General features: G+C 41.6%; 2 protein-coding genes across 2 annotated transcripts in view; one reads left to right on the top strand and one right to left on the bottom strand.

Moving 5' to 3' along the window:
- Positions 1-3,131: 3,131 nt before the first annotated feature.
- Positions 3,132-9,269, top strand: NDUFB4 (NADH:ubiquinone oxidoreductase subunit B4). The gene is made up of 3 exons (XM_036851290.1): positions 3,132-3,369; positions 7,759-7,905; positions 9,129-9,269. Exons 1-3 carry the CDS (start codon positions 3,190-3,192, stop codon positions 9,189-9,191), a joined length of 390 nt encoding a protein of 129 aa, XP_036707185.1. The 5' UTR covers positions 3,132-3,189; the 3' UTR covers positions 9,192-9,269.
- A 13,262-nt stretch (positions 9,270-22,531) lies between these two features.
- HGD (homogentisate 1,2-dioxygenase) overlaps positions 22,532-22,992 on the bottom strand; it is a 45,320-nt gene continuing 44,859 nt past the window's right edge. The window contains exon 14 of the mRNA XM_036850620.1: positions 22,532-22,881. Within this exon, the coding sequence (XP_036706515.1) occupies positions 22,732-22,881 (150 nt within the window). The 3' untranslated portion in view covers positions 22,532-22,731. The remainder of the gene's footprint in view (positions 22,882-22,992) is intronic.

The following is a 22,992-nucleotide window of genomic DNA, read 5'->3' as shown; positions in this document are numbered from 1 at the left end:
TTACAGTTTCTGTATTCACCTGTCCATCTTCTGTTCCCTGAAACCCTGCCCCATTTATATAGCTTAACCACCCCTGCATATATGCACTTCTCTCCTTCTACACTTCACCACTTCATCCCCCCTCTTCTGACCAAGTACAGATACATGTATTTAGTCCCTGTAATCCAATAAATTCTGATAAATTCTATTAGGAGATTTCTTAGAGAAGTAAAAATCTTCAAAACATGAAATATACATTGATGATATGACCACCTGTGAAACTGCTGCTCACTGAAATTATTCCATCTGCTAACCCTAGTGCCTACATTCACCCCATCGAAGTCTTGGTCATCCATTTGGAAATATCCAGTTCTCGAATGCAATAGAAATCTATTGCAAATCTTGCAAAAGATGTGGAATTTCATGAAATTGATGAAAGTGATGTTGGTGAACTGCTAGATCCACATGCAAAGTTCCTAATACAGGGGGATCTTACAGCTGGACCAGGTAGCAAATGAAAAAGAGAAAAATGAATAAGAATGATGATAACACCAGTGTTTCAAAAGGAAATAATCTGGTTTCAAAGGATTAAGAGAGCCTTGGGAAAACTGGACAAAGCCCTCCAGCACTTTTGCAAATATGACCCTGCTGCAAAAAATCAAATGAGTGAAGCATAATGAGCTACATAAAAATAATGTCCCCACAAATTAACACGTGATTTATCAGAGTTAGCACACAGTTGTAATTGTGACCTAAAATGTATTAAATACAAGATAAATTCATTTTCATAATTAATTGGTTGCATTGTTTCAAGCTAAAGTCCCAATCAAGTCTTTTTCTTTCACTATAGAATCTAGGTCTCCATCTTAAATAGATTCACTCTAAGATGGCCTTTTCTGGGAAAAGGAAGACCTCTTATATTCATCTCTATGTTCCCCAAACATGCACTATTGTAAGAATCCCTTCAAGAAATTGTAAAAAATACAGACTCCTGGGTTCCCCTGAAGACCAATTCTGAATCTACAAGAGCAGAACAAAACCTAGGACTTCATATTTTTAACAGTTATCTGAAGGGATCCGTATGATAATTAAGCAAATGTGGAGGGACTTCCCTGGTGGTGCAGTGGTTAAGAATCCGCCTGCCAACGTAGGGGACACGGGTTCGAGCCCTGGTCAGGGAAGATCCCACATGCCATGGAGCAACTAAGCCCGCGAGCCACAACTACTGAGCCCACGTGCCACAACTACTGAAGCCCTCACGCCTTGAGCCCATGCTCTGTAACAAGAGAAGCAACCACAATGAGAAGCCCACGCACCACAACAAAGAGTAGCCCCTGCTCGCCGCAAAACCAGACAAAAACCTGTGTGCACAGCAACGAAGACTCAACACAGCCATAAATAAATAAATAAATAAATGAATAAATAACTTCATTTAAAAAAAAAAAAGCAAATGTGGAGATAATCCCCTTAACTCATCCAAAACAAAATGATGTTTCTTCTCTCTGTCTCTCTCTCTCCCTCTCTTAACCTTAAAAAGTCTTTTATTTTTTTTTAACTTTGTCAGTGGCTTGTACTCTTCTTTTTTCTTTTCTTTTTTTTTTAACATGCCCTTCTTCCTAGATCAGCATCTAATCTGTTAACAAAAGGTTGTTGAAACTATCAAGGTAGTCTTTAGAATTTTCAACCTGCTCCTGCTTTTCATTTTATTTTCTTAATATGTTTAAACACCTCAGAAAAAAACAGAACTTTTTTCCCCCTGCTCCTTTAAAATGGAGTGTAAGTGATTTGTCTCAAGTTTCTTTTTTTCTACATTCCCTCAGCCTGCATTCTCCTGAGCTCACTTTGCTCTATATTTATTTGATCATTAAACTGCTTTGCAAATATTATCATATTCTGTCTGTTCTTTCTGTACTGCCTGATTGTCAGCTTCTCAGAGACAAACATCTTGTCCTTCATTTCTTCTGTGTTTCCCCCACTGAGCCTAGAAGATTGACCAAGACTGACTAGTGTGCAGTGTGCTTCATGCGGCGAGTGCTTAATAAATATTTTAAAACAGTATTAAAATGTTGAATAAATTTGACAGCAGTGCTACTCCTCATCACTTCAAGTGCCAACACTTTCTCGGCCCCTTCTCTGCCTAGTAACCATTTCCCAGCGTACCTACATGTCCCCAGACGCTTCACCCAAGCTGATCCAGCATTCCCTGCCTGAGTTATGGAAATACTGTTTACATGTTTTCCCCTAAGGAGTATCTGACTGGTACCCAAAGACCCTGCCATACAATTTGAAGTTGCCCTTTTTCTGTGGTGATAGTGGGGAGAGGAGAAGGACAGTAGGGGTGGAGAACGTTTCCTTTTAGGTTACCCTCCTTGTTTCCCCAAATCATCTTTCGCAGCAAGACACAATGCACTTATGCTTATTTTCGTATCTCTAAGGATGTTTTTTTATTCTTAGCACCTGAAGAGTGCTAGGGATTTTACATAAGAGGTTTTAGTATTTTAACTAAGATATTGTTTCTTTGCGAGGTTTATTCAATACCATTTTTTTCTGACCTATAGTCAGGCAGGGAACACTTCTAACATCATTCTCCTATGAGACATTATTTCATGCCAATGAAAAATACTCTTCTGCTTATGTTGTATGGATCTAATATGGTAACGCACAGAATAGCTAATTTTCTTTTTCTTGGAAGAGAAATTGTGCTTTGCAAAGTATGTTGGCATCTATTAATTATTTATTTTAATCCTCACAACAGTTTTGCTACGTGGATAGAATAGGGGTCATTATCTCCAGGATAAGGAAGAGGAAACTCCGAGAAGTTAAGTGACTTGTCGCAAGTCACAGAGATGAACCCACACTGAATCAGAATTCCACAGTCAATCCCATTTTCAGTCTCTGCCAGCTCAACTTCACATAATAAGTTCTGTATGTCAGTAGAGATACGGCTGCTAGGAAGGAGCAACAAGCGATAGATTTGGAGGGTGGTAGGGGAAGCGGGGTGGGGAAGGCGAGGAAAGTACCTTGCGCCTGCGCAGATCGCCACTAGGGGGCCAAGACCGTGAGGAAGGTTGAGGAAAGAGGCTGAACTTCTTGCTAAACTCCATCTTCAACCTCTGGCTGACGCGCAGGCGCACTGCCTCGGGACGAAGGTCAGACCGAAGAGGGCGGGCTTCGGACCGCGCAGGCGCAGTTGTGCGCCGGGTCGCCAAGATGTCGTTCCCCAAGTACAAGCCGTCGCGCCTGGCCACCCTGCCAACTACCCTCGACCCGGCTGAATACGACATATCTCCGGAAACCCGGAAGGCACAAGCCGAGCGTTTGGCCATAAGATCCCGGCTTAAACGGGAGTATCTGCTTCAGTACAACGACCCCAGCCGTCGTGGGGTCATCGTGAGTGAGGGGCCAGCGGGTGGGAATCGAGGGGCCAGAGTCGGGACGGTCCCGTCGGGCTGGGCAGCTCAGACCTGACAAGGGGGATCACGCCGCGGGGCGGTCACCGTTCCCGAAGAGTATTTTAGGCATGGATCCTCTTCCAGGCCCAGAGAGCAGGCCAGTTCATTAGCCCTTTGACCTTGGGCAGAGAGCTCGGTGGTCAAGAGGACGGGTTCTGGATTCACACCAGGCTGGGTTTGAGCCTCGGCTTGATCACTTCCCGCCTGAGTGATTTTGAAAAAGTTGTTCAACTCTGCTGCTCAGCCTCGGTTTTCCTGTCTGAAAAATGGGGATAATATAGTAATTCCTATCTTATGAGGCTGTTAGGAGGATTAAATGAGATAAGGCACGTGACCGGCCAGCACAGTGCCTGGCTTGTGATGAGTGTTCAGGAAATGTGGGGGGTGTGTGTGTATTTTTTTTAAAGATGTTTTCCACTTTTCAGTTCACAATTATAGCAATACTGCTCTCTTTTGAAGGGTATATAGTGATTTTTCGGTTTATATCTTTTAAAGACCCAAACACCCTACAGCTTGCTGAAGCTTTGGGCTTTGGAGTCAAACGCCGAGGCAGTATGTACTAGCAAACTATATGACTTTGTGCAATATCCCTAACCCTTCTGAACCTTAGTTTTCTAATTTTCATATATGGAAATGGTAGTACATTCTTTATAGAATCGTTGTGAGGTTAAATGAGATAGTCTGTATAACATTCCCGGCACATAATACATGCTCAGTAAACTGATAGCTATTATTATTTAAGAAGTGTGCTTTTAGATTAAAAAAGAAAAAAGACTTCCCAGCAGTTGCATTGGTGTTCCGCAGGAATTTTAGGAAGTTGTGAGAATTGAAAGAAATTTACAATGTGCCAGGCACTATTGAAACTCTTTCTGAATGATATTCAAATATCACAGCTATTCAAAGAGTTAAGCTCTATTACTATCCCCATTTTACAGATGAGAAAGACTACATGGGAAGGACAAGTATGTCATAGAGTGATATACGTTAGCAAGTGCTAGAGCAGAATTTGCACCGTAGTCTGTGTAACCCAAAGCATCTCTTAACCATTTGGCTATATTGTCTTCAGCCAGAACCTCATTTACTTGGGAGAAGATGAGGACAGAGACATTGATTATATACATACTCACACGGTTGGGTTTGATGTGCCAGATAGTAAGATGTAGTTAAAAAAAAAAAAAAAAAAAGAGACTTTGAGTCAGACAGAGCTGAGGTTTAAACTCCAGATTTTCTTTTTTCCAGTTCTGTGACCCAGGGCAGTTATAGTTTTGCTGTGTAAAACAGGTTTTACACCAGCCTCACTGGTTGTTCTGTTAAGTAAATGAGGGCCTGACAGTTATATATTGAGCAATACATGGAAATTCTTTGCCTAATGTCTAAGAATGATTGATTTAGGGAATAAATAATTGCTCAGGATCTGTTATGTACCATGTCCTCTTTTAGACACTGTGGTAACAGTGGAGAACAAAACAGGCAAAGACTCCTGTCCTCATAAAGCTTTCTTTCCAGAGGGAAGACACGTAATAAGTTAAAAAATTAAATCATTTAGTCTGTTAGGTAATGGGAAGTGATAAGAAGAAAAATAAAGCAAGGAAGGGGATTAGGAGTGTGTGTATGTAGTAGAGAGGGAGAGCAGCTGCAGTTTTAGGAAGGCACAGGAAAGGCCTCACTTGGAAGGTGACATTGAAGTTCTCTGGGAAGTGAGGGGAGGGAGCGAGCCATTCAGCTCTCTGGGAAAGTAACATTTTAGTCAGAGGGGACCGCAAAGACGAGGGTCCTTCGACAGGAGTGTGCCTTGTTAATCCCCAGATACTGAAGAGACCGTTGTGACTAACACGGAGAAAGGTGAGGGCAGAGTAGGAAGAGATGAGATGGGAAAGTTACCTGGGACTAGATCACACCAAGCCTCATAGGCCATTGAAAGGACTTTTCTGAGTCGGGTGTCCCCTAATCAGGACTTACATTTTAACAACATCTCTGGCTGCTTAGTAGAAAAGAGACTCTGGGGGAGCAAAAGCAGGAGCAGGGAGACTAGTTAGGAGCCTTTTACAGTACTCTAATTTCTTAGTTGATGGTGGCTACAAGGGTGATGGCAGTGGAGTTGGTAAGAAGTGGTCCGTTCTGGTTATGTATTGAAAGTAGAGCCAGTTAGGTTAGCTGGCAGATTGGATATGTGGTGTAAGAGAAAGAGAGGACTCAAGGATAACTCCAAGGTTTTTGACTGAAGTGAAGAATGAAGTTGCCTTTTACCAAGATAGGGAAGAGTGTGAAAGGATCAGGGATGAAGGTGGAATGGCATATTGGCAAATCAGTTTGGGATACATCATATTTGGCATCACATTTGCCAATTAGACAATATGTCAGCATTAAGCAGGGAGTGGGATATTATGTCTGCAGTTCAGGGTAGAGGTCTAGGGCTGGAGGCATCATTTTGGGGAGTCATCAGCCTATAGGTGGATATTTAAAACCATGTGACTAGAGATTATCAAGGGAGTGAATGTAGATAGGAAAGACCCACAGGGTCTGAGGTCCTATATTAAGAGACTGGGGAGATAAGGAGGAAGAGAGCAAAAGAGACTAAGAGGGAATGGCCAGAGAGTTAGGAGGAAAGCCAAGCTGGTGTGTGCCCTTGAAGCCAAGTGAAGAAATGATTTCAAGAAGTGGTGTTCATGGGCTTCCCTAGTGGTGCAGTGGTTGAGAACCTGCCTGCCAACGCAGGGGACACGGGTTCGAGCCCTGGTCTGGGAAGATCCCACATGCCGTGGAGCAACTAAGCCCGTGCACCACAACTACTGAGCCCATGCGCCGTAACTACTGAGGCCCAAGCGCCTAGAGCCCATGTTCCGCAACAAGAGAAACCACCGCAATGAGAAGCCCATGCGCTGCAACCAAGAGTGGCCCCCGCTCGCCGCAACTAGAGAAAGCCCGTGCCCACGCGCAGCAACAAAGACCCAATGCAGCCAAAAATAAATAAATAAAATAAATTAAAAAAAAGAAGTGGTGTTCACCATGTCACATGCTGCTGATAGTCCTTTGGACGTGGAGTGGTGTCAGAGAAGGAGAACTGTCTCCCACGGCAGGTGTTTTGGAACCTCTTTCAACAACAGTACCTTGTTCAATGAACTATGGTCATGGAGCTATTGGTATTTTTATGAAATGAAATGTCTGTTTCTGGAAGACAGATCTGGCAGATATTAGGTGTAGAGAGGTGACTGGTAGAGAATTCTGGCATGAGAGAGTCATTCAAATGCATTTATAGCAGGAAGGGATAGATACAAGAATAGATAGATGTATTTATCCTTTCAGGTATAGAGCTCAAATGTCCCCTTGAACCTGTATCTTGTGTCTTCACCTTCTTTACTGTCTCTGCAAAGAGTTTGACAAACAGTTTGGTTTAAAATGTTACTGTGAAAGATCCAGTTTAATTATTTATGCCCTACCAATCATGACTTCTTGGCGTTGGTTAAGACCTTGAATGTTCTCCTCACAGCTTAGTATTAAAGTTTTAAAGCTGATTTCATTTGCTTATTTTTATCTATCAGTTAACTGGAGCAAATAATTTTGTAAAATCATTAGGGTATTTAGCTAATTAAATTTAATTACATATTTGGGGTAGATTTGCTATTCTTACATAGTTATTCTAGTATAAATATATTAAAATTGACAGTTACTTTTTTTCTTAACCAAGACAATCTGATTATTTTTCTTTAACAACCTTGTCCTTTCAAAAAAGTATTTTAATCATGTGAAATGTAATAATTTTGCTCTTAAAATACCAGCGAAGTCAGCTTAAAAAATGTAAAGTTCAGAGTTAGCCTACCTCTGACTTCCTCTTCCTGCAGTTTATTTGTAGCCTGGAAAGACCAGTGTGGGCATAGCATTAGAAAAGGTCCTGGAAACAAAGTTCACAGTATGATAGAGCATATGAAATCTGTTTGTCCTCATTGGATATACTGTGTGGTTCTGTTCGTCATACTTCGAGAAAGACAGTGAAGCCAAAAACAATCCAGAAAAGAATAGAAAAAAATGATTTAAAAAAAAGTGCCTTCTCTGACAGCTTAAAATGACTAGGAGTCTTAAATCTTAAATAAATAGGAAGCTGAAGGATGATATGAGTCTTTTAAATTCTGAACAGGATCATCAGAGAATTATTCAACAAATACTGGAAATGAAAGATCTTCTTTGAAGCTATTTAGGAATATTCAGGGTATACCCTTAACTGTAGAAGAGAACAAAGGGCATCTCTTGTGCTTCTCCACAAAAGTCCTGATGAGATTGTTTCTTAGTGTAGAACTTAATTTCCTGTATCTTTTGTTTTCATTCATTTTAGGAAGATCCTGCCTTGATTCGTTGGACCTATGCAAGATCAGCAAATGTCTATCCCAATTTCAGACCCACTCCCAAGACCTCACTTTTAGGAGCTCTGTTTGGAATTGGGCCCCTCCTCTTCTGGTATTATGTTTTCAAAACCGACAGAGTAAGTATTAGGACCTTGTGTTTGGTATCTGTGTGATAGGTTCCCTCTGTGCTGGCTGCAGCTCTCTCTCTTGATAATTCCCATCTTGTCTTTCTACTCTTCCTTCAGTTCCTCTTTTATCTTTATTCCTTTCCAACTGAGTTAAAACAGGAAGTTTCAATTATATGTTTAGTTTTATTGCTTTATTATTTCATCTCATATAGAAATATACTTTCTTATAAACTACGATTGTCTCTGGGTCTTTCAAATTTAATTTAATGGCTATTCTAGAATTTAAAGTAATGAATTGGTCACTTTAAATATCTAAAACTTGAACTTAGCTCATGAAAGAGTTTTCCTGTTGTGTTTTATTATTTTTTTTATTTATTTTTGTTTTCCTGATGTGTTTAAGATTAGGTAAGGAAATTATAATGTGTATATTAAGCAAGAGAATATAGAAATAACTTAAAAAGTTAATTTCTTTTTTCTCATTAGATGTGCAGAAGTTAACCTTTTCTATTCTGATTAATCTTTAGATGTTATCTTTGCCAATTTTTATATTTAGTTTATTTTGTTTGCTTTTAAAAGAGATGTTTATTGGGTTAAGTATTAGCAGACTACATATATCACTTAGTATGCTCCCTGTTGGCATGAATTCCAGTTATGTTGGTCACATTTTGTGAATTAATGTTAAAATATATTAATACTCCAACAACAGAAAAGCCAAAGCAGCCTGTGGTGGGGCTCACTGCCACCAGAGGCCTGGGTATGTGACTGCACAGAAAGCCAAGCTAATCTTTGACACTAGACCACTCTGATACTAGGTCCCCAACCCAGCCCCCAGGCCTCATGTTCCCATCTACACTGGAGCCCATCCATGTAGCTCTGCCTTAAACTGGCCAGTCTCCTGGAGTGTATATATTTTGATTATCTGATAAATTATTGCTTAACAGAAAGGTAGGCCACACTTACCTAGAAGGTATTTACATTTTGCTTTCAGTGTATGCTACTTAGTGGGATAATATAATTCTACTTACTAAAATATAGGTGTTTTTCAATAGGAGTGTTTTCTTATTGTCCCTTTATTTCTTCAGATTATTCCTCGCTCATACTCTGTAGGCTTTAGACAATAGGGGATTGTAATTAGGCTGGGAGTGTTTCATTCCTGTTTTTCAGAGCTATACCATGAATTGTGCCAGAATGCATTGTTTTTAATGTACTTTTTTTTTTTTCTGTCTATACAGGATAGGAAAGAAAAACTTATCCGGGAAGGAAAATTGGATCGAACATTTAACATCTCATATTAAGTCTGGCAATGATGACTATATGTACTGTTGTTTAAATGAGTCTATTAATCATTAAAAAGTTTTTCTTTCTTAATATTACTTTGATTCAACAAACATTTGCTGGACATTGTAGAATCCCTATTTCGTAAGAGTTCTCAGTTTAATGAAGAAACAGATTCATGTTCATTCATTCAGTCATTCAACAAATGAGTGTCTGCTATGAGCCAGGCATTGTGCTATTGTGCTCAGATTATAGCAGTCAACAGGACAATTTAGGCCCTGTGCTTAAGGAGTACACACTCTGACAACTGTTTATTCAACAGTTATTATTTGAGTGCTTATTACTACTTAAAACCTAAGCTGTCGTCTGGCTCCAGCCCCAGTGGTAAATGCAGCAGAACAGTTACAACCTTGTGGTTTTAAAAAAAAAAGATAGCGATTCAGGAAAGTGATGTTGGCAAGCTGATGAAGAAGCAGTTCTGTCTAGGGAGATGGCATTTGATTTAGGCTCTGGAGATCACAGGGGCTGACAGAGCAGGATAGGAGCACAAAAGGGCAAGGTGTGTTGGCTATGGCTAGATTGGGGGCCACTGCTGGGTGAGAAGACAGGGAGGGTGGAGGCCATGCTGAAGAACAGGTAAAATGGTATAGAGCATGGGCTTTGAAGGTCAGATCTGGTCTAGAATCTTAGCTTGAGTTTACCAGGCCCCCCTTTCATCATCTATGGCATGGATATAGTAATGCCTACTACCTCATAAGGTCATAAAGATGAAAATGAAGTAACAGAGTATTGCTCAATAAAAGCTACCCCATGCTTTGTAGTTTAGTCTTGAAACAGTAGGGTGACAATTTCATCTATGAAGACTAAAATCAAGTGCTATAGGAAGAACAGCATGCTCTGTGGGGCTGGCTTACATGAGTATATTGCTTTTAACTTTCAAAGCATATTCACAACTATTGTCTCATTTGATCCTTGTATGAGCCTGGAGTACCCCAAAATGCAGAGCCTGAGAGAAAAGCTTGTATGTAGATAGTTTATGTTAGGAAGTGATCTGAAAGAACAGGTGGGAGACTGCTCAGAGTGAAACAGGCTGAGGGAAAACCCAATGCTGTATAGCATTTTACCTGTGTTCTTCAGCATGGGCTCCACCCTCCCTGTCTTCTCACCCAACAGTGGCCCCCATTCTAGCCGTAGCCAACACACCTTGCCCTTTTGTGCTCCTATTCTGCTCTGTCAGCCCCTGTGATCTTCAGAGCCCAAACTGTGCTCTTGGCCCGTTGCCTCTGGGAGTAATGGGCTTAATTCCTATAGGGGCCTTCTGAGGAGCTGTGTGGAATGGACACAGAATTTTACCCCCAGACACGGAAAAAGTGAATATTTACGTACTAGCTCTTCTCCCTCTTGGTCCAGAGTTATCTCATGCAGTTAATTCCCTTGTACTCCCAGGTATGGGCATGCCTCAGACTGGCTGACTGGGTTCTTACTGGCATCTCGTGGAGGAGGAAGCATAGGGCAGAAAGCAGGTGGTGTGCTGTGCAGCTGAGGTGAAGTATTGTCAGGTCACACCTGCAGGCAAATGAGAGCTGCAGCAGCAACTGGAGTAAAAAGATGGACTGAGAGGAAGTGAGGCACGCACAAGAGGTATACTATTTCCTCATCCACTCCATGTACTGCTTGGGTCTGTGCACACATTGAATCTAATCTGCAATGTATCATTCAGGGTGGTAGTCAGGTACAGTCTAACAGGAGGGTTAGTGGAACAAGCTACAGTCTACACAGCTGTGACTGGTCTGAGGCCCTAGCTGATAATCTTCATTTCCCCCTCACTGTAAATTTCCCTTCTCTTGGCCATAACTTTTGCAGATCTAGGTTGCTTGCCTGAGTCACCAGGACCTTCATTTCCAAAGGCCAGAACCTTAGTTACTCTAGCATCATCAGATGCTTTGTTGCAGCAACTGCCTGTTTACAGTTATCACTGGACATGAAAGCTCCAAGATAAGCCAGTGAATCCCTTGGGTGCCAGGCATATCCCTTTCTGCCCCTGTTGTGTAGCAGCGACCCTAGCTCCTTGTAATCAAGGTCACTTAGTGCTGCCAGTGTGAAAACCTTTTCTTTTTTTTCTTTTTGTCTGCTGTTTCCCAGGTACAAGAAGACCCAAATGGCCAGGAGATAGTCATAGCTTCAAATTAAAGTGAAATCCTGTTATACTGTGATTTATAATAAATATATATTTGGTCTTTGTTTCTGGCACAAAGCTTCTAAAACCCTTGGGATTTCCTAAGTGATGAAACAGATAAAGGTATCTTTTGTTACATTAATGAGGTGAGTTTTGGGCCACACCTAAGGATGGGGGCTGGCTGCCTGGAGAGCCAACCATGTGATTAGAGAGTTGGAACTTTCAGTCCCACCCCTCCTTAACCTTTATCTCCCTGCTCTGCTACTTACTGGTGAAGTGACCTGGAATGTATTTAAATTCTGTGTTTCCTTATCTTTAAAATGGATAAACTAGTAAAACTTACATTGTTATTAAACTCATTGTTTAATGAGTTATTACTTACAAAATATTTAGAACAGTGGCGTACATTCAGGTCTCAGTGAGTGTTTACTATTATTATTATTTTTTTGGCTGCATCAGGTCTTCCTTGCTGTGCACAGGCTTTCTTTAGGTGCGGTGAGCGGGGGCTGCTCTTTGTTGTGGTGCGTGGGCTTCTCATTCCGTGGCTTCTGTTGTTGCGGAGCACGGGCTCTAGGCGCGCACGGGCTTCAGTAGTTGTGGCTCACAGGCTCTAGAGAGCAGGCTCAGTAGTTGTGGCACACAGGCTCAGTTGCTCCGCGGCATGTGGGATCTTCCTGGACCAGGGCTTGAACCCGCGTCCCCTGCATTGTCAGGCGGATTCTTAGCCACTGTGCCACCAGGGAAGCCCCTATTATTATTTTTAAACCTAATTAATGAAAATGTTTTAATTTGCATTTCATTTATTATTGAAGGATAACTTTTTTCATATATTTTTGTCCATTTTTGTTTATTTTGTTATTTACTTGCTCAAATCCACTGCCCAATTTTTCTGATGTAAAATGTCTTTTTTTTCTTAATGATTTTAAGACTTAACCAAGGTAAATTAAAGATGTTAATCCTTGGGCTTCCCTGGTGGTGCAGTGGTTAATCCGCCTGCAATGCAGGGGACACGGGTTTGAGCCCTGGTCCGGGAAGCTCCCACATGCTGCAGAGCAACTAAGCCCATGTGCCACAACTACTGAGCCTGCATGCTGCAACTACTGAAGCCCATGCGCCTAGAGCCCACACTCCACAACAAGAGAAGCCACTGCAGTGAGAAGCCCGCGCACCGCAACGAAGAGTAGCCCCCACTCGCCACAACTAGAGAAATCCCTCGCACAGAAACGAAGACCCAACACAGCCAAAAATAAATTTTTAAAAATAATAAATAAATAAATAAATAAATATATTAATTCTTGATTATACCCATCTTCTTTCCTCAAGAGTTGTTTTAGTACACCTCAGTAACAGGAAAAACATTTACAGTATATCTTTTGTGTCTAAACTTTGAAAGAAGGCAATACCCAGAGAGGCATAGGCAGGATTTTTTAAACACTTTTTTAACATAGAGAATTATTGAGCATTGTGTTCTTAAGAGTTTAATCAATTTCAAAAGATTTTTCATCACCATGAACAGTGCCCCAAATCACACTCAGAAGTGATCTGGTGAGAACACCAATTACACCTCATCTGAGCACTCAGTGCTGCCATTTGTCTGACTGATGCTGCTAGGGGTACTGGGCACAGAAGCCCACACCAGTAATCTGCTTCTGTTGGCCCAAGAACTCAAGTTTGTTACAAGTACAGCCGCTGGAAAGAGTTCCTCAAGGCCGCTGTATCTTCCCATCACTTGCTGCTAAGTCCAGGGCATCTGATTGGCTGAGCCTAGGTTATGTGCGTGAGTTCTAGCTGCAAGGGAGACTGAAAAAGCAAACATGTAGTATGTTCAGCTCTAAAGCAGGTAAGGAATTCCCAAACATAAAGTGGTTCAAATGCTGAGCATCCAAAAAATGATAGTTATATACTGAGGAAGGTAACCAGGAACAAGATCATAAAGCCTTTATCACAGGTAAGGAATTTAGACTTCAACCTGATGACAGTGGGAGCCTTTGAAGGTGTTAAGCAGGAGTAACCTTATTGAATTTGCACTCCTGGAAGATCCTTCTGGATCCTGGAGGAACATCTTGGGGTAGGAGAGGCTGGAGGATGACTAGTAACCAGGCTGTTGTAAGACTTCAGGCCAGAAATTATTTTCAGTTTTTGAGACAGCTCTCAGTGTAGAACAAAGCAGCCCCTGCCGATCCCAGGATGACTTATTTAGATGTGAACTTGTCGAAAGCTTTATGAAAGTCTAAATATATTATCTCTGTTAGTTCCCCTTCAGGCACATGCATGAGAAGTCAGTGTTCTTAATAATTCCTTATCCTTGTATGACATCCCTTCCTCTCTCTGGAACAATATTGCTTCTCTAACAGGGTGGTTTGTTTAAGTACTATGTCTTTTTACCCTTTATTATGGATCCTGCCTGGAGAAAAAGATTATTCATGCTCTGATCAAAATCCCCTTGAGTCCAGTCCCTGATTTATTTTTCTTTTTCTTCTTTTTCACTCCTGGCACATAACTTCTCATAACTTTGGGGAAGATACAGGGTATTGATTATCTCTACAGTCTTCAGGATCGTTAATGGGGTATTTGAAGAGATTAGAGATCTGAACAAGAAACTGTCTTGATCAAATATGTGTGATTTAAAAATATGAACAGCACTTTAAAATTAGTAAAAACATAATCCTATGAAAACATTCAAAGATTCTGAATTTTCAAAGCTTCCAGTGCCACTTTCTACCTTTGTGTGAACAAACAGAATTTTATCATGTTTCTATTACAGGACCCATTTGTACCTATAACTATGACTGTAATACACCCGATAGTTCCCTCTCTGGCTGCCTTGTTTACTGCCGTTTCTCTAGCTGAGCTAGAGATGACTCCTTCTGCTGATAACCACTGTGGCCTGGACAGTGTCATCTACCTGGAGACCCTTTATCATCCCAAGAAGGTGCAGTGAGCATTAATCTTATGGCCAAGTTTCAGGATTTATAGGATTAAAGTCAAGCTGAAAGTCTGGCATCTGATCTCTGAATGTCCCTGGAGATGGATGGCTGGTGAAACATCTGAGATTTCTGAAGCAAACCTGCACTAAAGTTCAAATTCATTTCCCCCATAATCACAAAGAGTATCATCTTATCAGATTAAAGTCAGTTCTTATCACCAATTGCATTTAAATCATTCATCCCTTATTTAATAATTAGGCTCTGGAAAAATCTTGGGGGTGGGGGAGAGAGGCAACTTGGCTGAGGCTGCTCCAGAAATCATTACAGGAGGGATTCAAGGACTGCAGTCTGATATAAAATTGTTGTGGGTAGGAGGGAAAGGTGAGAGGGGACTTCTCTTGAAACTACATTTGCACAGTTAAGCACTTTTTTCTGCTTACATTATATGTTTCACATCAATTAAAAACAAAGTTTTCTAAAGAGGGTTTTATTCTTTATGTGAGATGGAGATGGCATCAAAGAGTAGTAGTATTATTTTATATGGAGTGGCTTGGGTGAGGGTAGATGGAGATGGAGGGTTTCAGTAACCCCGGCGCCATGTACTAGAAGCTGGATGGGCAGCTTCTCCAAAATTATGCTCTGCAGGAGTGGCACAGAAGCAGTTTGGTACCATCAGGGAGTTTGGGAGGCGAGACAAGTGCAGGCCACAAGGAAAATGAGCTGCTGTTGGTCTGCAGGTACTGGGGATGGTTAGTTTCCTGGAGCCACTGGGATAGAGGAGCCTGTGTCCTGCTGAATTCTAGTAGGACACTGGCCATCAGGTCTCTTCTGTGCGTGTGTGTGTGGTGTTTTTTTGTTTTTTGTTTTTTTTTTTTTGAGAAAGAGGCGCTTTATTGGGAAGAGAGCACTGCACATGACCAACATACAAAGAGAGCCAGACGGGAATCCTACACATCATGCTCAAAAGGTACTCAGGATGCTGTGCTAATGAAGGTCAACTGGAACATGGACTCCTAGGCAACTTCCCCAACCTCACACCTCCGAGGGGTCAGGACACTTCCAACCTTTTCCTGGAAGGCAACTGTGGTCCACTAGAGATAGGGCCCCTAAGGAGAGCCTTCCTGTTTTTCATAAAGAACATTTTCTTTAGACTTTCTGAAGTCTTCATTCGTTACTTTCATTCTACGTTCTCTCAAGGCCATCAGGCCAGCTTCTGTACAGATTGCCTTGATGTCGGCACCAGAGAGGCCATCTTTAGCCATGATCAAGTCGTCCAGGGTTACATCATCGGCTAGTGTCATACTGCTCGTTTTCTGTGTTGATCAAATACTTACTGAGCCCCGGTCATTTACTAAGCACTAAGGATACTAATCTGAAGATACAGCTTCTTCTTGGAGGAACTCACAATGGAGAAAAATAATTACAGCAGTCAACGCTTGTTAAGCTTTTTACTAAGCTAAAGTAAGGGCTTTACACACCTCCCAACATATCTTAAAAATCATCATTAAAATCGTACCTTAAATCTCATCATCATAAAATTTTGAGAGGTTAAATAATTTGCTCGAGTCCTCTAGCTAATAAGGGCTGAGATAGAACTTAAATCTGGGCAGGATGACTCCAGAGGGCATATCTTTGAAAGCGATAAAGACTGATGTTGTGTGGAGCCCAATACTAAGAAAGGACACCTAATCCAGCCTGGAGGGATTAAGAGATGGTGCCTTCAAGAACAGGGACCCCCATGTGCACTTTTCTAGCACATTCACAGGTATATAGTTAGAGCTGGAAGGATCTTTAAAGATCTGCTAGTCTCACAGCCTAACTCTATAGGAAAGGTTTGGATAGGAGAAACAACTTGTCCAATTCTTCAAGAACCCTGAAAAAGAACTCTCATTCATTTCTGGTGGGAATGAAAAATGGTACAGTCACTTCGGCAGTTTGTCAGTATCAGTTTCCTACAAAACTAAACATACTTTTACCACGTGATCCAGCAATCATGCTCCTTGGTAGTTACCAAAAGGAGTTGAAAACTTATGCCTACACAGAAACCTGCATCTGGATGTTTATAGCAGCTTAATTCATAATGGCCATAACCTGGAAGCAACCAAGGGAGGGATGAATAGACAGAGGACAGGATTTTTAGGACAGTGAAACTACTCTGTAGGACACTGTAAGGGTAGATACATGTTATTATATTTGTCCAAACCCACAGAATGTACAATGCCAAGAGTGAACCCTAATGTAAACTATGGGTTTTTGGTGACAATCGTGTGTCAATGTAGGTTCCTCTGTTTTAAAAAATATACCACTCTGGTGGGGGATATTGGTAATGCGGGAGGCCATGCATGACTGAAGGCAGAGGGTATTTGGGAAATCTCTGTACCTTCCCCTCAATTTTGCCATGAACCTAAAACTGCTCTAAAAAAATAAAGTCTATTTAAAAAAAAGAAAGGGACTTCTCTGGTGGCGCAGTGGTTAAGAATCCACCTCCCAATGCAGGGAATGTGTGTTCGATCCCTGGTCAGGGAACTAGATCCCACATGCATGCTGTAGCTAAGAGTTCACATGCCACAACTAAGGATCCCGTGAGCCACATCTGAGGAGCCCGCCGGCTGCAACTAAGGAGCCCGCCTGCTGCAGCTAAGACCTGGCGCAACCAAAACAAATAAATAAAATTTTAAAAAGTTAAAATTAAAAAAAAAAAAGAAACCCTGCTAATTTGAGGATCAGTATTTTAGGTTTTGATTAAGTCCTACTGCTCTGATTGTCCGTGTCACCTGTTTGTGATTAGAAATGAGACTGTCGGGACAATTGAGACAACTGCCAGCCAACCTCCTTACCCTGTATAAAAAGAAGACTTGAAAAGCCATTTTGTCACCAGCAAAGCCCACTGGGGTCCTGGGAAAAATAAGATGGAATCTAGGTGATAATTTAAGGTCTAAACCTCTTCTCTTGTGCTTAGTCTAGTTTCACTTGCCCATAGGGGCCCGAGTGCAGAGGCCTTGCACCTAACACATCGGATTAGAGTTCCTGGGGCAGAACAGCTGTGCCTGACACCTCAATTCAAGATGGCCACGTGCTGTGTGAAGAGGTGCTGCGGCCTGAAGTGCCGTGAACAGCACAACTGCGCATGACCCTCAAGAACTCTGCTGCCCCTCCCTCCGCAGATGAGAACCCTATAAAGCAGCTCCTCCGGTTGCCTGTCCCAGAGAGAGCATGTGCTCTAGGGCTCGAGCTCGCATCTCCATTCTTTGATCAAAGAATAAAGCTTTCCTTTGCTTCTGAACTGAACTTGGTCTTGTTCTATTAGCGCCAACGACACTGGCAAAAGGACCTTTGTTGGGGAGCAACCCGGGAAGGTTGGTAACAATTTTAATAAGGATGTACTTGGAGAGAAACTAGGCAGATGTTTGGAGCATATTCTGTGTAAAGCAGGTATCAGTAGATTTATCTCTTCTTGGGGCTGTGAGAGTGAAAATATTTGATTCAAAACCGACACTTCCCATGTTATTCTTGCCAAATTTCCACAAGAAGTTATCCATGGCAGGCAGTAGTTGTTGCCCACCAATACTCACTCTCCTTTTTCTTCTAGTAGAACCCTGATTTGTTCAGGAGGGTGGTGGAAGTCCCTTTATCTCAGGGAGGGTGGGCATGACCCCACGCCCAGGGAATGAACCTGGGATTGGTCTAAGGGTGGACATGTGACCCAGTTCTGCACATGAGACGTAAGAGAAATCTACTGGGGAGGGCTTCCTTCCCTCAATAAAAGACATTTCCCAAGGAGAAATCTTTCTGTCCCTTCACCTTTTTGCTTTCCTCCCTTCCCCTGACCAAGAACATGGAAGTGAGATGAAGATAAGACAATATCCCAGAATAGCAGAGCAGAAAACCAGAATGAACTTGGTTCCAGGATAACTTCGTGTTATCATTGTCCTTGTCCTGACCTGCCAACTGCAGACTTCTTTTTTGAAATAAAGTCCTAGTTGTTAAGCTAATGTTAGATTTTCAGTTACAGTTGAATGCACTCAATTGATACCATGTCCTTTTATTAAGAGAAGTGGTGTTGTAAAATGTACCTGTCCTTTAGATTTTAATTTTATTTATAAAATAAGGGCAGTAAATGCTCATTAATGAGTGAAATTGCCCCATTTGTTAAATTTCTATTCCAGGAACTGTATAGAATTGCATACACTTGTTTTTTTTATGAGGTATCACTGTTGATAGTGCTGTAGTGAGTTGTGTCAAAGCTTCTGATATAAGTTTAGATTTAAAAAACCTAGAGTAGGCTAATTAGAGTCCAAAGGCCCACATGATTAGGCAAGATTCCTCAGGAAAAGCTCTGTAGTTAGTCATAGGTGAGCTACTTATATCAAAGCCATTTTAGATTCTGTCTTAATTTTCACTTTAATTGAGCTATTAATATGCACTGTTGAGATCTTAAATTGAACTTCAATATGGTTTTCTTGTTTTAAGACCTAAAAGATGACAAAAAGAAGGCAGTATGTACTTTAAATTTTCCATACTTTGGGCTTCTGTTACTTATTGCATTAGAAGAGTACATGCCTTCCTCCTCAGCTAAAGGCTAGTTATTTAGGGACAAGGACCTTGGCTTACTCATTCCAGTGTATCCTACAGTAGGTCACACAATAGCTTCTCTGAGGCAGGAACTAATAAGTATTCACTGAGTCACCATAGCAACAATAAACTATAACAATAATAATAGCTAAATTTGCCTATGCTCACTATGTGCCAAAAGCAGTGTGGGTGCTTTCAATGCAGGCTCTCATTTAACCCCCACCAAATCCTTGTGAAATAAATCATTTCCTTCTTACAAATGAGGAAGGTGAGGTTTAGAGAGGTTAAGTCACTTGCTCAAACTCATTCAGCTATAAGCACAGTCTGGATTCTAGAGTCTGAATTCCTCATGAAGTAGGTACTATCATTATCCACATTTTACAGCTGAGGAAATAGAGGCTCAGAAAAACTGATAACTCACTCAGGGTCACACAGCTAATAAGTGGTAGAGCCTGGATTTGAACCCAGGCAGTCTGGCTTTAGCATCTGTCCTCTTAATTATGTACGACACTGACTCACAAAAGGATACATTTTGGACATACTTCAGATTTGTCATGCAATTATATAAAGTTGATTATATTAAATTGAAGGCTAGCTGATTACTAAATGTAACAAAGAAGTTTAAATGTCAGCTCTCAAGCTCCCCCCCACCTTTTTTTCATTTTAGTAGTAAAATATCTTTCCAGAAGGACAGAACTTCCTTCAGACCCAGAAGTGATAACTCTTTCATCACTCTGGAAAACTACAACACAGAAACTGCACATTAACTATTAACTTATAGTTTACATCCGGGCATTAGGTTTCTTACCTTCCCTCTCGTCCTCCCTGCACTCTCTCTGTGCCCCATCTGGGCAATAAAGCTTGTGCTTTCTGGAGGAAGGCAGTGGCCCTCCCCACCACTGCCTTGTAGCCTGCTTCTCCTCCTGGGTAATTGCTCACTACACACCCCATCCCATCCCATCCCATCTCATTCCATGAAACATTGGGAACTTTTCCCACCTCCTTTCTGTAGACCCCAGGAAGCCCAGATTTGGACCAGGATCTAAGGTTGGAAACAGAGAATGTTTTGGATACTGATTTTAAGGTAGTTTCCATAACAGTGGTCCTCAGCCTTGCCTGTGCATTGGAATTACCAGAGGAGTTTCAAAAAAATTCTTGCTTGGATTCCATTCCTAGTATTTCTATTAGTTGATCTGAGATACACCCTGGGCACTTGGAGTTTCAGAAGCTGCCAGGAGCTCCAATGTATAGCTGAAGTTGAAAACCACTGCAGGGTTTTTCAACCTCGGCACTATTGACATTCAGTACTGGATAATTCTTTGTCCTGTGCATTGTAGAATGTTTGCCAACTTCCCTAACCTTTACCTGATAGATGCCGGTAGCACCCTCCCCAGTTGTGACAACCAAAAAATGTCTCTAGACTTTGCCAGATGTCTTGGGCGAGGGGTACAAAATCACCCTTATTGAGACCCATTGGTTTAGAGCGATTGCCAGTAGCCCAGGCTGTGAGAGAAGTCTCCCAAAAAGAAAAAAGAGAAGGGTGGCTTCTATGGCATTCTCTCGAAAATATATAAAGATGCCAAGCGTACCTGGCAGAAAACCCTCCTGTCATTGGAGGAACCTTAATCGGGGTGGCTTTTTTTTTAAAAAAGATTTTTTAATTTCTAAGCCAAGAGATGGTGTATTTCTTGGGAAGCACAGTAGAGGAAGATATCTTCGAGAATAGGGAATTAAGGAAATGATACAGATCTTTCTAGCTGATCTGAAGCACAACAGAAGGAAACTAAATCTTTTTTAAATTAGTGTGAAGAGCCTGGCCTGGATGAAATATTGTCTCCTGCTGATGAGTTGCTGCCAGCACTGGGGAGATAAAGTACACAGGCTTGGATGCTAAATGGATGTAAACCCAGAACGTTTCCTTAGCTCTAGGAAGTCTTTGTCACCACACTGATGATAGAGTGAACCAAAATGGGTGAGAGTCTAGGTTTGTGTATAAGAGGAGAGTTAGAATGAGCTCATTACGGAAGTGCTGGAGTTTGGGAATATTTAGTGGTTGTCTTAGTTTGGGGTCATTTGAGAAAAGAGCCCAGGAAGCACCATAGGAGAGTGGGGGGGTGAGAGGGAAGGAAGCTACTAATGGATGCCTTTCTAGAAGTTGCCACCATGGGCAGTGGAGCTTAATCCTTCTGGAAATTGAGGGGAATCACAGCTGAACACAAGCCTCAGAAGTATGGAGCAAGAGAGCTGGCGTATTTATCCACTAATTTCTGTTCCGTTGGTTGAGGGCTGCATCCAGGGCCGTCCAATCCTCAGCACTAGCTGATTCACTTTTTTATACAGCAGAAACTAACACAACATTGTAAAGCAATTATACTCCAATAAAGATGTTAAAAAAAAAATCCTCAGCACTTTTGTTCTGGTTTGGGCCTCAGTCAATGTTGTGAGTGTCCTGCTGGCAACTGGAAGCAGCTGGTCAACACAGGATGGTGATTGCTAATGGGATATAGGTGAGCCACTGGCAACCTGCTATAGGGGTCAATTTAAAAATTTTAAAGGACTAACTGCTTTACTAGTTTACAATGGTTTATTTTTAATAGATTTCTTAATATATTAAGGAACATTGGGAAGGCACACCAACTACTGTCACCCTCAAAGGTACCTTATTGTTTGAGATCATGAAATGCCACTGCCAGAAACCCAGCAGTTGTCCCAGCCCTGTCTACAGTTCCTCTTTCCACAGCCCTTACATCCAGCCCACTAACAAGTTCTTTCAGGTCTACTCCAAAGCTTTCAGGGATTTATCCACTCTCTCCCTGCTGCCACCTCACTAGTCCAGGACAATGGTGTCTTTTGCCTGGACTATTGCAATGGCCTGCTCCTGGGCTCCCCACATCCACTCTTCTTTCAGTTCCTTGAACCCACAAGGCTTTTTCTTGGAATGCTCCTTTTCCCCAGCCCACCCCAGCCCAGCCCTACTCTTCCAATGACTTGCTCCTTCCTATCCTTTAGGTCTGGCTAAATGTCACTTTTTCATTGAAGACCTTCCTCTCTAAAGAAAGATCTCCCCATCACACCTGTCATTCCCATCTCAGTTCCTATTTGTTTTCTTCCTTGCCTGTTTCACAATTTGTAATTATATTGTTTGTGTATTTTGTCTCCCTGTCTACAATGTAAACTCTGTAAGGGCCAGGACCATGTCTATCTCCTTGACGACCATACCCTTGTAGGACTGACAGATTTAGCAAATAAAAATACAGGCATATCAGTTAAATTTGAATTTCAGATAAACTATGAATAATTTTTTAGTATAAGTATATCCAAATAATGCACAGGACATACTTATACTAAAAATTATTCGTGATTTATCTGAAATTCAAATGTAACTGGGCGTGTTGTATTTTATCTGGCAACCCTAGTTCCTAGGCCCTGACACATAGCTGACTCTCATTACACACTGTTAAATAAAAATTTGGTAGCAGCAAAATTTGGCAACAAAGTGGGGGAAATGTGTTAAAACTACAGAACTAAAGTAGTGAGAAATACTGCTTCCCATTCCTTTCTGTTCTGTTGCCTGTCTTCTCACTCCAGGAGAACCTAATCTCCTGGTCCAATCTCATGGACTTCCATTCCCAGGCACTACAGGTCTGCCTCATCAAGGCCTGATTATGACCAATTGCCACTTTCACAGAACACCAGCAAGTATTTATTGAGTAATTAAGCTGACAGAACTTTCCAAATACATATCTATGAATGTTTGAGTTCCTTGACTGTGAAAAAGTAAGTTCTCATTTTAACCAACCTCCTCCCCCAATACTGCCAAAGAGCATGAGATTCTAAAGGAAATCACACAAATCCATTCTCGATTATGGTAGCAATGCTCCAGTCTCAATTAGTTCCTGCAGGGTGCCTGGAATTGGGGGTGAAGTGGCTCTTGAGAGGTTCCCAGCACTTGTAGTAGTTCTCATCCAAACAATTAGAGGTCTTCAGCCCCCACTTGGTGACAGCCATACTTAGAGAAGACTCAAACATAAATGCCTGTAGGGAATGAGGTTGGGGACAAGAAAGAAGAAGTGAGGTGGATAATAAAACACATTTGATTAGATGTCAAGAGAGACGATATGAGTAGGTAGAATCTTTGAATAATAA

The sequence above is a fragment of the Balaenoptera musculus genome, chromosome 4, assembly GCF_009873245.2.
Source record: "Balaenoptera musculus isolate JJ_BM4_2016_0621 chromosome 4, mBalMus1.pri.v3, whole genome shotgun sequence".
Classification (NCBI taxonomy): Eukaryota; Metazoa; Chordata; class Mammalia; order Artiodactyla; family Balaenopteridae; genus Balaenoptera; species Balaenoptera musculus.
This window is presented reverse-complemented; position numbering and strand designations above follow the sequence as displayed.